Source organism: Solenopsis invicta, chromosome 16 (assembly GCF_016802725.1).
Source record: "Solenopsis invicta isolate M01_SB chromosome 16, UNIL_Sinv_3.0, whole genome shotgun sequence".
NCBI classification, from domain to species: Eukaryota; Metazoa; Arthropoda; class Insecta; order Hymenoptera; family Formicidae; genus Solenopsis; species Solenopsis invicta.
The window spans coordinates 2,800,151-2,815,279 of NC_052679.1; the positions used below are offsets into that span (position 1 = coordinate 2,800,151).

Consider the following 15,129-nt stretch of genomic DNA (forward strand, 5'->3'; position numbering starts at 1 on the left):
TTTAATAACACATTTTTATTTGTTCTATTTGTTATTAAAAATTAAATTATTTTTTACAATATTAAGAAAAATTAAAAATTTTTTTTAACACTTGAAGTATTCAAGAAGATTATACGAAGTTTTATTGTGATTGTGTGTTTAGTTATTTTGTGAATAAATAAATTTATTTATTTATTTTATAGAACTGATCTATGCATCGCAATGAAATTTTACATAAATCAACTTGAATATTTAAATAAAAAAATTCAGATTTTTTTTTTATTATTATTTTATTAGAGCACATGTCTACTTATCGAAATAATTTTACATTCAGATAAAAAATTGGCACCAAATTTTGTCTACTACTTTCAAATACAATATAAAACAATGTGTAATTTGTTCGTAAATTTAAAAAATTTTTTTTAATTTTTGAAAAATGTTCTATACATCTTTAACTATTCCTCCAGGTATCACAAAAAGTCAAAAGATTTTCTTCCGTCGAAGTCCGCACATGTTAAACTCGTAAAAAGAAAAAGTTCATCCTCGAGGTAGTCGGGGAATTATTTCGACGCCAGTGGCTAAGCCGACACGTAGGCGGCTGGTGTGTACCACGTGCAAATCCACTTGTGTACGTGTGCATTCGCGCTCACGCGCGCTCTTGCTCGCGCGGGTGCATGCGCCTGCGATCCCTCACGTGGGTGTGAAGTCGCGCGCGTGTGTCGGCGGCCGTTCTCTTGCCTCGCGAATGTGGTAAGAGAGAAGGCAAGAAGGTAGTAGCTCGTAGCCCAGGAAATCTATCCCGACACCGGCACCGACACCGGCTGCCTCCCCGCCGCCATCGCGCACCATACGACTTTCGCTTCACCGCCCTGTAATCATCGCGAGTCAGTGGCGGCGGCCGCTAATTATGTTTCATAACACTTCTTACCCCCTCTCTAATATCCACTCCCTTAAGGGCAGCTCTCTCTTTCTCTCTCTCTCTCTCTCGTCATTTATTTACATCATATTCATCCCGGGGGATAACGCCGCTCCTCCGGACCTTCGTCTTCTCTCTGTCTCTCTCCCTCTGTCTCTCACTCATTCTTTCCTTTGCCCTCTTTTCTTTCGTCCTGCTTCGTTCTCCAACGTTCTCTCTGTTCGGTCGTGCCGAGACCGGGGCAAAAAGCGGCCAATTTCGTGGCGAAATAATGCGCGAAACGCTGCGCGGGATCGCCGAGGCGACGAGACGCGAAAAACTCGCTCATTGCTGTTTAGTGTCGTGAAAGAACACGAGGGCTTTTCCTCCGTCTTTCGTGATGGAATTTTGATTGAGACATTATGCGGATTATTTTAGTTATAATGTTATAAAGTTACAGCAGAAAAAGGAAGAATATGTATGTAGCGCGCGCGATAATAATTCAAATAACACACCCTTTAATATAGCTCAAATAACAAAATAATCGGGAAAAATTCAAATATTTTATATACATATGTATCACGAAAATGTTAAGTATTAACTATAATGTAAGAAATACGTTTATCTTTTGTGAAAGCTTGTTTCTATTAATCTTGCTGTACATTACTTTGATAGAAATATTAGAAAAAAAACTTTAAATATAATTTGAAATATTTTGTAATTATTATTATTATTAGAGAGAGAGAGAGAGAGAGAGAGAGAGAGAGAGAGAGAGAGAGATAACACATAAAATTGATTGCGCGAGTGCAAAAGTAAAATTATGAAAGAGAAACAATTGGATACGATGAAAAACCGATTTGCACGCGAGTTTTCCTTCAATTCCCGAATAGCCCCGGCTAATCAAGACGCTGGCAAATCTCGCTAATGAAGAAGCCCCGCGAAAAGTTCGGTAAGTCCGGCAGCTGAGGTGACTTCGGATAATCGCGACTTAATAGACGTTCGTGCCTCTCGATTGATTCCAGGATTAGTTGGAAGGTTCTGGGTGCCAACTGCGATCGTTCCTTTCGACTCCTTCCTCCTCCCTCTCCCCTTTTTGCTGCCCATCTTTCTCTAGTCTTCCATCCCTCGAGGATCTTCGAACAGACGCGCTGTATACCCGGCAAATTGGTGGCACTTCTGCGGTCGGGCGATTAAGTGGTTTCAAGCGGTATCCGCTAAGAAAATTGGCAAGGTGGAGAACGAATCAGCTTTTAATTAAGCCGCTGTCTTTTCGAGATGGTCGCTATGGCGACCGAGGGGATGCGGTGAACCGTACGCTTGTCTGCTGCCGGCATAAAGAAAATCGAATTACACTCCGAATCTCGGTACAGCGAAGCCTCGAAATAGTGAGCAAACAAGAGAGAAACAGACCTCCTCACTATCACGCGCCACCGCGACGATAACAAAACTATCTTTAGATCCCTAGAGTTACGAATTCTTCAGTCGTTGATCCATGAAGTTTTTATATTTGGTTCCTCCGTGTTTTAGCATCTCGATTTTTTTTTTTTTTTATAATTTTGACTGTTTGCATTTTTGAATCTTTCAGTTTCCACTTGCATTTATTGAACGTGAATCTTCCAATTTCAATACTAAATGTACACTCCTGACATTTTAATCTTCTAATATATTTATTCTTACATCGTCATATATTACTTTATGAACTCAATTATGAATGTCTATTTAATAAATAATGTGAAGATTTGGATTCGAATATTTCATCGAAATCGTTCTATTTTAAAATAATTATGGCTCAAGAGTAAGAGCAAATCTACCGTATGTACAATTTCACGCGCGCGAAATTGCTGCTGGGAGATCTAAGAAAAGAGAAAATTCTTTTTAAAGTCTCCGTCCCCATTACCAATTATATATTTGTCTGTTCGAGCACGGCCGGCACAGCCGTCAAAGGCGACGTTGTTTGGCCCGTTGCGAGCCGTCATGTGATCTTGTTTGGCCCTCCGTTCCGACGCCGATCGTTGTTCTCTCGTTTTGCGATATTAAATATCGCGCTACGACTGCCACGTGGTCGGCATTATAAGCTGACGTAAACGGGCACGGCTGCGCCCGCCAAAACCGCAAGCCTAACCGAACCACTTTCGGAGTCGTCCGAGTTTCGTTGTATAACAGATGTCAATCATGCTCGAAGGATATGGACAATGGTCCTTTGTCACGACACGCTGCCTTCCCTCACGTCTTTACGAAATTGCTTTACAACCCCTAAACGCGCTATTTTATCGATTGCTGTCATTTTCAACTCAATTGATTTGCGACTCGCATCAGTGAGCTGTGTTGTACAATATGTAATATCTTATTGAGAATTGTATGAGAAATACAAGATCCAGCATTTCACTATTATTACATCAAAATTCGTAACTATATATATTAGATTTTTTATTTGAACTTACACATCTCTCAATAATTGCTTAAAGCAAGCGTTTCGTTGAGAACGTAAAAACTTTCAAATTAAAACAATTTTTTTTTTTCTACAGTGCGGCATAAGCGTGTGCGTTTGTATGTATCTACCTGTACGGGCGAAACAAAAAGTCACTTATACATTTCGTCGGCGAGGCCCTCCTCCGATTAATAAATTATTTCGTTGAAAAGCAGCCGGTGTTTCTTATAAGGACCGATGGCGTTATCTCGGGAGATAATATTGCGAAGATACTCGAATATACCGTGGTTAACTCGCGCGTCACGCTCGATGGGAATAAAAACGGTAAGAAAAGGTAAAGAGCACTTACCTTAATGACACGGGCGGTACTTAATAGCACCGCCATTATTACCGAGCGGACATTGTTTTGCGCCGTTCTTCTTCTGATATTTCCAGGACGATATCTGATAAGCGCCAAACCCTCGTGGTCGCCATTCCTTGGCAGCTTAGCTGACATTTTGGGTGCGGTCAATTTGACACTAATGCTTCGAAGCTTTTGATTGATCAATCAGAACAAAGAATTTGTACTAATTGATCAATCACGAAATGCTTCAAAACATTGATAGGGTCAACTTTATTGCATCCTTTGGCATAGCTTTAAATTTGATTTAGTTTTATTTATTTTATAAAATAAATAAATTTATTAGTCTGAATTGATTAATCAGTATTTTTAAAACATTCTTAATTTTTTATCGATTGACAATTATTATAAATTGTTAATGTCAGACTATTTTATATATATTTTTTTCGAAAAAGGGAAAGAAAAAAGAGAAAAGCTATATAGATATAGATACAAAAATTAACAAGATAAAAATGCGATGTTAAAAACAGGTTTTTAATGCCATATCCATTACAGTATCTATTTGTATTGCAAACCATATTATTACACAGCATAAAGTATCATGTAAGCGTTTTGTTTCTCTAATTATAAACTTTTAATTGTTGACAATATGATATTATATAACCACGAAGGAAAAGTAAACAAGTTTACATATCGATGCACATCTAAATAAAGTATAATATCATTTCGTGAAGAATTTGCTGAAGCAAAAACACACACTCGCTTAAAACACAGTAGATGACTGTCGTCATCCGTGCGTTCGCTGCAAAGTTAAAGTGCTTTTTTTTTAATTCGATGGTAGAGACAGAAACTGGATGTTGCGTACGCATCGATCGGATTCGATACCGGTCTGTGATGCACAAGAGAAGCGGGATTGTATCAAAACGAAAGAGAGAGTGAGAGAGAGAGAGAGAAAGAGAGAGAACGAAGGAGCATCGAAAGATGGGAATAAGTGCCGCGTAACCGCGCGGCGATTTGTCCGGATCAGCGTCAGGGCTAAGCAGATTACACAGGCTCCCCTAAACGAAGCAGCAACCCCGTCGACTGCTCGTGGCAATCCCGAAAGTTCATTGGGAGGTCCATCGGCCTATAGCCGAGAGAAAGAAACGCCTATCCTCTGTGATTGACCGATTCGGGACATCCTTTACAACCAGAGATCTCCTGTTAGGCGATTAATGTCCCCCCCCCCCCCTCGAATGCTGAATCTTTCGTTAAAAATCACAGGAACGAAGTACATTGATTTGTCTCTGTGACACTGCGTAATCTGTTTAATATTTTATACATATAACGTAAACGAAATATACAGGATGTTTATAACTTGATCGTTAAGAATATTTCTGGTGTTTTTAATAATACGAAAAAATATCAAAAAGAAAAGTTCGTTTCGAAGGAATAAATATTATGATAGGCAGCTTTTTTTTCATGTTTATTATCTTATAAAATTTCGAGATCAAAATTTTTCTTTATGGGATATTTTTATTAATGTAGTAATATAATTACTAAAAGAAAAATTAAATGATATAAGATGTGTGTTGACCTTAAAATCAGATGACTTTAAATATAAAAAAATCACACTAAAAATTAATAAATATGTTACTTATATTTATAAAGTGATTAGATTATAAACATTTTTTGTCAATAAAAGTGTAAAATATATAAAAATTTTGTGTTACAATAATTAATAGTAGTCTATTTTTCCAAACATAAAATTTACACTACATCCTATGATTGAATTAGTTTCTTCTAAGAATTATATTACGTTAATGAAAATATACCATCTCATTTAAGAAATGTTAATCTCTAAATAATGGAGTTATAGAAAACATTCTATACATACAGGTGTGGCAGTAAAACCGATCGAAAACTGTTTCACGATGATTTCTTGTCGCAAAAGAGATTAATATACGCAAAAACAGACTATTAATAATCCCGTGAGTTCTGGATTGATAAGAATGATAATGATCTTGAATAATGCACTGTAAATATATTGTTTAAAATCGCGCGTACGTAAAACAAAATGAGTAGCGCATAAATCACGCGAGGACTCAGCAGATCGTAATAGCGAAAAGTTATTTCCTAACGACGATTGCTGAGCGCGAATCAATTTTGCGGGATCGATACGCTCGTGAAACGTGGTATTAATCGGTGCAGCACAAAATGGCTATAACAATAATTGCTCGTTTCACGGCATGTTCGTGCGAATATAAATCGCGCTACGTCTAGAACGATATGACGTGTAGAATCGCGAAGCATTAATCTGCACGCCGGTATTATATATTCGCGCGTATGAAGCGTAGGCTGTGTCGTAGACTATAAAGTTATGCGTATATGTAATTTTTTCTACGTTATTGTCTACGTTTAAACATGATTAAATCACAGCTTATTTTCTTGGCTCGAATTTATTCAGTTGGAAGATTGCACGGGGTAGATCTGGGCCGACCGTATATACGCAGATATTACGTAGATGTAATGAGCCGTGCATTTTGCCCTTATGATTATTATTACGCGCTTTCCCACATGATGAATTAACATTTCATTTCCGATTAAATCGACTAAGGTAGCGGCAGTCTTCGGAGAGCGATTACTAAATCCATACTTATTTCTGTGTGTATGTGTGAAGCGTTATGTTACAATTCTTTAAAGATAGAAAAATAAGAACATGTATGCATCGAGAAAAAAATTATTAAGTTGACAAAATTAGTTGTTGACTTGATTTATATATTTAACTTAAATACACAAATGCTTTAGAAGAAATTTGATTAAATAGTTCAATTTGGTCAAATTTCTTCAATTAAAGTATTTATGTATTTAAGTTAAATATATAAATACTTGCAGAAATTTAAATTAAATATACGTAAATATTTGAATTGAAGAAATTTATTTGAGTTGAATTTAGTCAAGTCAACAAATTCTTCTCGGTGTAATGATATCTTATTAATTACAAATAATTATAAATAAAAAACGGGAAATCTTATAGTAAATTGTACGTTTTTTCAACTTATCATGTTGTGTCAACGTTTAACGTTTTGCAATTAAAATTGCTTTTCTTTTTAAGTTCAAAAATTCCAAAATTCTAAATGACAGGAACATGAGAAATACTTTGGCAATACAATGACAATGATTTTTTTCACTGTAAGTTCCAGATTTAGATGCAAATTCAATTATACAAATACTTATACAAATATAAATAGGTCAACTGAAACGTATTTATTAGAACAGACGAACATTTATTAGAACAGATTAACAAAACACATTTTTTTTTAGAAGGATGCTTAATTAATTTTTAACGATATCCATTTTTACATGGAGCCTAATAATATTAAAGAATTCATATTCTAAATATTTTAAAGATGTACGAAGAAAAAGCTGTGATCTCTTTTCGAAATTTTGAGATCTTATTTTTGATATTCCCAAGATATTCTCTGCAGTCTCTCGAAGAAGTATCGAGTTCAATTTTCATTATCCATTCGTCGACCAAATTTATCCGCCTCATGGCACCGTGCCGGGGTCGAGCGAGATCTTTTTTACCACGCGGCGTTGAAGATACATAAAGTTACAAAGGTCGCGGCGGAACGCGTCTGTTTCGACGCGGTCCTTTGAAGTGGTTTTCGCTGGTCTACGAGTATTAAACGGGTTCACCTGATCGTAATGTAGGCAATAACCGCTGCCGTGCGGCGTCGGCAGATTATTCGGGACGAAAAAGCCGCGGCGGTGGGCGGAAGAGCCGAACGACCGGAAGCGGCGCGGCGGTATTCTCTTTGATACACGGTGAGGCGTAGCTTTTTAGAAGCTCGCAAGATGCTGCGTTTACGCGCCCGCCCGGCCTGCCGGCGTAAACGTTGTGTTGACGAACGGGCGTAAATGAAATTAACTCCTCGAAAAGTCGGACGGTCTCTCGCGTGAGAATGGTGGGCGAAAAATTTCGCACGGCACTCGTGGAGAATAATTTCGAACAATATCTTTCGCATTAAGGAGACACCGGGTTTATTTGGGTCAAAAATTTTGATTTTCTTTTATTTTAATCAATAATAAAACTTTTAGAGAATATACTCCTAAAAATTTCAGAATGAAATTTGAAGTATTTCGGAAGTTGTAGCCCAGAGAACAGTTAAGTTTCGAACAAGTATGCAAACGCTTTCTTCAAATTGGCGGGAAAGATGGAAAAAATAAACTTTATCAATTGACTTTATTCAAAATTCTTTATTTAAATTATTGTCAATATCCTGAATAAAAATAAAAATATTTGTAAAAAAATTTAAACAATTTTTATTATTTAAAGGAAGTGAAACTTTTGCATCATCAAAATTATCATTTTTTTCTTTAAAGTCTTGAAAATTTTACAATTTTACACTATTTTTAATTTTTTTATTATCCTTGGTTTATTGAGACTGTACAATTATATAAAAATTTAAAAAATTTTACTTTTTTATTTCAGATAGAAATTATAAGCTCCATTTTTTTCGCCATTTCGTGACTCCAGTAGCGAGGCGTTTTAATTACTGATTTATTATGATATCATTATCTTGAATTATTTTAATTAAAAAATTTTTTTACATAGTATGAATGCGTAACAAAGTATTCATAAAGTTGTAGAAAAATCAACTTTATTTTTCTTTGTTATAAAAATTCGCAAAAATCATCTTTTCTCAGCTAAACCAGATGCCCCTCTTAATCCTTCAAGTTATTCTAGAATCTTTTCTACACATAAATTTTACATTTTTACAAGTGTACTTAAACTTTTGCATCTATATCTGAAGCTTGGTGATGGAAAAATTATTATCATTGGCGATCATATAAAATATTTCATATTTTTGTTGTATAAATTTTGAAATTTTTAAACTTCTGGGAGGGCAATTTCAATTATAGGGCGTTAATTGTTGATGCGAGAATACAGTAGTCACATCACGAAAGGCTGAAAAAGCGTATGATTAATTAAAGTCTCCCGTTCGATCTTGATCGTATAGCTTGATCGTTCGGCGGACATAAAAGTGTATACCGCGCATATAATTAGTTAACCGCTCACGTCGTTTCCACCGCTAATTGACACCGGTCGCGCGTTGCGCGTCGTCTTTCGCAGGCATGTCTAATTACTGGTGTTCGCGAAGATCGGATCGCGGAATCGGTATGGCGGCTTTTGGTTTGCCTCCGCACGTGTTGCATAGTATGCTAATTGCGAATAGAGAATCACTATTCTTCGCCGCAGCTCGGCAATAATTAAATCGGGCGATTTCGTTAAGGAAACAAGATACGCGGCCTCGGTGCTTATAAAATTCAACAAGATTTTTATTGCGCTAATTAAAGTCGTCTCTCATGTACAAATTCTTTTTTTTACTCATCAATATAAGAGCAACGACTGTCATATATTATTATAATTATATTTGATATTAAAGGACTCGGGCAAATTAATTTCTTGAATGTAGATAACACAACAAAATCTGGAATTTCAATTAATATTTATTTTGTCGGGTTAATAAAGATTTTATTCATAGCTTAATTGTCACGATACTTAACATAGAAAATTACTGCCGCGACAGGTCGTACCAGTGGGAATTTTTAGGTGTTTTATTCTCGCGCTTTTGCGCGCCGAAATTAGCGATTTCCCGACGTTTCGACGGGGCGCCGCGCCGGATCGATTAATTGAATTAACTCGATCGAGCCGCAGACGCGACCGCGCGCGAATTGAGCGCAACCTCGCCGAAAGTCGGGACCGATAACACGATAACTGAGAGCGCGTCTGCCGCTTCCGGTCGGCGCGGCGGGGTAAAAGGATCGATATCCGATCGCGCATAAATGTATCGGGCCGCCGAATCGCGTCACGCCTCGATTAACTGTTTCGCACGGTTCGCAATTTGTGCGCGAACGATTACGTTTACCACCCGCGGGATAATAGCAGAACGCACCGCGCAAATCGCGAGATTTTCGAACCTCTCTCTCTTTTTCTCTCTCTTTCCCTTTGGTTCTCCGTTCCTCCCCCTCTCTCTCCCCCGCAGCGGCAGCAACAACACAACGGCATTGCGCGTTGTTTCACTCGCGATATGCCGCGCTGTGTAATTACGATAATCCGCTGATGATATAATTTACGAGGCCGCATCGCTACCCGCGCATTTATCACACGAGGTAATTTCCTGCTTTATTATAATAATATCCGGGGTAATATGCCTCCGCCTGCGCGCCGAATACCTTCTTATTTTCGAGCACGCCGCTTCTCTTCGTTAACCGCCTCGTACCGCCTTAGCGCGACGTTAATTATTTTACGCAGTTGCAGTGGTAATTTTGCGTTTTCGCACCGCCGCGCTTGACCGCGAGAGAGATTACCGGCTATATCAATTTTTTTTATCGCAACTGATAATTTGAAGATTTGCAATGTTTCGGGAAAACATGACTTTCGTGTTTCGTGAAAAACTTCATATTAGAGTTAAAACTGAGAATGTGAAGAAAACTTTTTAAATTAAAACTTAATTTTTGTAGATGGTTTTATTAAAAAAGTATTTATTCGGAACGTTACGTAATTACAAAATATCGCATTATCATGTAACGTACACGCTACCACAAAAAATTTGATACATCGTACGCACTCTACCCTCGTCTCCTTCCTTGAAATTCAATTCAATTATAATTGACGATTTAATCGTAATAGAAAAATACAACTGTGTCGCTTCGTGCGCGAGATTTAACGATTTCAAGGTTTTTTTTACGGGGATCCGAACCGGTTAAAGCCAAGACTTATCTCCAGCGAAATGCTGCGTTCGAAACGACTCGCGAGATATTCGACGAAATAATATCCCGGGGGTACAGGCGAAAGGGAGGAAAGGGGGAACAGAGGAAAAGCGCCGGCGATGCAGGGTAAGCGGGCTCCAACCCCCATTCATCTTCGACGCTCGTTCCGGGCCGAGGATAACGTTATTTCTACCGTAATACTTCTGTCGGAGAATCGCCCAGCGGAAAAAGCAGTTTGGTATTGCAGCTGCTGGCGCACGCGTACTTGTGCCGGTTCCTCGACAAATGGCAATAACGACGTTAATAGCGCGCCGAATCGTGAAGGGGAGGGATAAAAGGAGATTTCGAGGGTCCTCCGTGGATACGGACGTAAACGAAGACTCGAAGCTCTCCGTGATCCTACTGGATTGCGATCAATGCGGCTTAGCGATCTTAATTCAAATCTTCTTACTTCTTACTTCCCACTTTTCACTTCCTAAGGAGTGACGGCAAATAATGATGTTGAGACATAAAAGGCAGAGCGACATTCGCGACAAGTAATGATGAGATTTCATGAATTAAAAATGAACGCTCTCTTCAGCGAATTTCCAGATCTTTAACTTAAATCGAGCACTACGTATAATAAATAGTATTCTGTTAGAATTGATGCATTTAGATATTTTTTTCAAGTAATGAGAAGAGCGAAATTTATTTTATTATAATTATAATATGATTGGCTTCTCCAATTGTACTTTTATCTTTTCTTATAGACAGAAATGTATTATAAACATAAACTTTTGTAAAGATTATAAAAATTTATAAAAATTTTTATAAAAAGATTACATTATATATAAATGAAGATATAAATACAAAATAAATAAAAACATTTTACACATTATATAATGTTGATCTATGTTGAGAAAACGCTGACCTATGTTATATATTCCAAGAAGAGAAAGACGGCGGCGCACAGATCAATCGATGGAAAAATTGACTGTTCTAATTGCTGTGAGATTGGCAAGGCGCAACGCGTATTTCGCGTCCATATCCGCAAACGTTGAAAGATAGATCAGACTGAACGAGATTCGAAAGATAGAGAATATGCAGTGGGAGAACGGGATGGGAAATAATAAGAGCGCGATCGGCGAAGTGTGGCATAGTCGCGGTAGTAGACGTTGACGGGATTTCCCAGAGAAGTGTACGACGATATACTCCCACGCCCCCATTCGACGAGCCCAGCCGAGACGAGCCACCAGAGCAACCGCCACCCATCCGCCGCCTATCCACCGCCCAGCCAGCCAGCCAGCCAGCAGCGAGCAGCTAACCACCCACCTGCGTTAGCCGCGACCGCCGCTGACGCTGACGCTGAAGCCGCCGCCACCGTCGTTCGGTCGTGTTTAAAGCTCCGCCAGTAAAACAATAAATTGCGCTCGAGAGAGCGGCAGAGTGCGAGAGAAGCAGAAAAGGCGAGCGAGAGAGAGAGAGAGAGAAAGAGAGAGAGAAAAAGAGAGAAAGAGAGAGAGAGAGGCGAGAGTCGCGGCATACTAGTGCGGAGGAAAGCGGTCCCTGTCAGCAATTGCCCCCCTCTCGTAAGAAAAAATGGCAGCTGCCGTGGCTGGATGGCGCGTACGAGACCATAATACCGCCACCCTGCCTCGTTCTGTACGTGTGGACGTCGAGCGTGCGAGCGCGACGGGCGGGGCGGGTTGCCACGGGTTAGGAGGGGCGGGAAAAGGACAGGGCGAAAGGAAGAAGCGTGAGGAAGAAGGGACAAGGACGCGAAAAAGAGAGAGAAAGAGCGAGGGAGGGAGGGTGAGTGGGAGGGAGAGAGAGGGGGAGAGGGAAAAACGGGAAGAGACAGACAGTGTGGAAAAAAGCGATGTGGGACGAGGAGAGACGACCTGGGTGAGCAGCGACGACTACGATGACGACTACGATGATGACGAAGACGACGACGAGGACGACGGCGGCGACGACCACCACCGGCTGACCGAGAGAGAGACTCCTCCTGTGGACGCTCGTGCATGTTTGTATGTATCGTCGGCTCCCGGTTGGCAGTTTCAGTCTGACATGGGTGCGAGAGAAAGAGAAGGACGAGCGGAGACGAGAGCAAGAACGACGCGGTAATAACGTTTAGGCGAACCTCGAGGTGGGTTGCGTGCGGGAGAGAGCCTGCAGGCGGAGCTGGGTGCTGATCGTAGAGGTGGAGCGTGCCAAGGAACCGCCCATCGACACCCGCCGGGTGCTCTCTCCTCTCGTTCCCGCTCATGTTTTACCGTCCCTTCGGCTCGTCCGACCGAGCTCGATCGCTTTGGGGGGGGGATGGGGGTCGAAACGAAGAGGCGACCGGCAGTGGCGCGGGTCAGTCTGTCGGGTAACCGGTCGGTCTGTCGTTCCCTGCTCTGTCCGCGCCACGTTTCGCTCGCGCGGCCTGGAGTGTAAACGATACATCAAGCAGCTCCGCATTTTCGCGCGTGCGAAAGAGAAGCGATTGGTGTTCCAGCGACGACGTAACTTTTTCTCTACTTGACGAAGTGTTTCTCCGGCTATCACTCGCCAACGTCGATTGCTCCGGATCACATCCACTATCGCTTGCCGATCGCTATAAACATCACTGCTAGCCATTTTACGTAGTTTTTTTTTTTAGTGTTGTGCTCCGATTCTTATCGTTGCTCCGATAAAGACCCTGATCAGTTCCAACGTTTCGCTCGTACTCCATTGGCCGCGCAACAAGCGCGGCGATCGTGACCGACCAATCCGTGCCCGATTCCGCTCGCAGGTTCTCGTTCCTCCGCGCGCACGTGCGTACATCACGCGCGCTGTCACCTCCTCGCACGCGTATACGCTCGCATGTCGACAGCGGGGAGTCGAAGCTGATTCGCGCGACCGCAGGAGAGAATGCTGATGCCGCTTCAGCGGTGCCCGCGTATCGAGGATAGAAACGCACACCGTCTTCCAGACAGCGATCATCGGCATCGTCGTGACGCACGACGCCCGTAGCGACGTCGCGACGTCAAACGGATCGGCCTCGAGACGCGCCTCGACTAGTTTATCGATAGACCCCACGTGGCCCAGGAAGCAGCGCGCGAGGTGATGTTGCTGGAGTCGCGAGGCCTCGCCGGTAGGAAGAGAAACGGACTGACACTGACCTCGTTCGGCGACGTTGGCGGCGGTGGTGGTGGCGGCGGCGGCGGCGGAGGCGGCGGCGGTGGCGGTGGTGCCGGAGGAGCCGGCAGCGAGGAGGACGACGAGGAATCCCGACATCACCTCTACCTAGGTAGGAAGATGCAGGGCGAGGGCACCGCCGCCCCCGCGGTATCCACCGGGCTGTCCGGGTGCGCCGGCGACGACGGCGACGAGAGCTCGAGCCCGTCGCCGAACAGCAGCCTCCTGAACAATCTCAACAATAATTGTAACTCAAATCGTCAATGCGCAACCGACTTTAGTATCGCTGCGATCATGGCACGGGACTCCCGTCAACAGCAACAGCAGCAGCAGCAGCAGCAACAGCAGCAGCAACAACCACAACAGTCGCATCATCATAAACATTCACAACAGCAGGCCGTCGGAGGCGGCAAACTGCATCAGCACGGTGAGTTAATGGTCGAACCGGGATTCTGGGGTAGATCTTTTTGAGCGTGACGAATTTGGAGTGATTTGTAGAGAACGTCGAGATAACAAAAAGTATTAAGGAAAATAACTCTAGTGACAAGAGATTATTCGGAAGATTTGAAGATGTTTCCATTAATCTTTACGAGACAACAAACCACTAATATTACTAAAATATATCATATTTTGTGAGGCAAAGAATACAATGAAATAACAAATCTTGCACAAAGAAAAACTTACAGCTCTTACGGCTTAAAAATAGACTTTTGTCTTTTAAAGATTATATATGTGTATACTATATATATAAAAGCGAAGTGAATGTAAGAGATGGTAAACGTCAAAAGAAAACATGTCTAGTAGCTTTCTTAAATTTCCTTTTTCAAGAGAGTGAAAATTCATTGTCAGTTATGTCATTTATTCTTGAATGGTTTTCTACGAATTTATTCAATGCTCCACATATTCTGTTTTCCCAATTAATCAAAATATTTTTAATCAATAGATATACGTTGAATTAATTTTAAATAGTCGCTATTAATTTATCATAAATTTAACTTTTGTAAAAATTATTTGAAATTTTATATGTACATGTGAGCGGTACGTAAATTTATATTTTTATTTCGATTATTAAAATTATTATTAAGCTTATCGTGTGAATACACAGTTTCTTCGTACGAACGCGAGCCATTGTTGTATATTACTACAGATTTGCTTTCTGAAATTTTCATGAAATCTTTTCGCAATCGATCGTACAGCTTGTAACATCCGTGTAAACTTTACGAGCGTCTTAATTATGCGCGCTTTGTCGATAAAAATTAATTAGCTTCGAAAGCCTCTCGATGCAACGCACGTTGCGTCGTTACTGTTACATGAATCATTAAATGTCTTCCTTTTGCTTAAATAAATTATAAACCATGTGTTAGATGTAACGCACCGAATATTTCACGTTTTTATTAGTGACTTTTGCATTATTCGAACAAGTAACATTTCTTTTCTTAATTACATAACACAATATCTAAAGGGAGGTATACTTAGCATATATAATAGTTTTTTTAATTTTAAGATACAAACAACTTTTTACAACAGTTTGCATATTTTACGATTTTCACCTTACGATTTTGCTTATCTGAGACACCATGTTTTAAT

General features: G+C 40.6%; 1 protein-coding gene across 4 annotated transcripts in view; it reads left to right on the forward strand.

Moving 5' to 3' along the window:
• The first annotated feature begins 12,733 nt into the window (after positions 1-12,733).
• Positions 12,734-15,129, forward strand: part of LOC105202625 (T-box protein H15) — a 53,504-nt gene continuing 51,108 nt past the window's right edge. For 2 of the 4 annotated variants that reach the window (XM_011171213.3, XM_026132026.2), the window contains exon 1: positions 12,736-13,969. In XM_011171213.3, the coding sequence (XP_011169515.2) occupies positions 13,471-13,969 (499 nt within the window). In that variant the 5' untranslated portion in view covers positions 12,736-13,470. Of the gene's footprint in view, positions 13,970-15,129 lie in introns of all 4 variants that reach the window. The other 2 variants (XM_039458813.1, XM_039458814.1) reach the window with 2 other exon arrangements.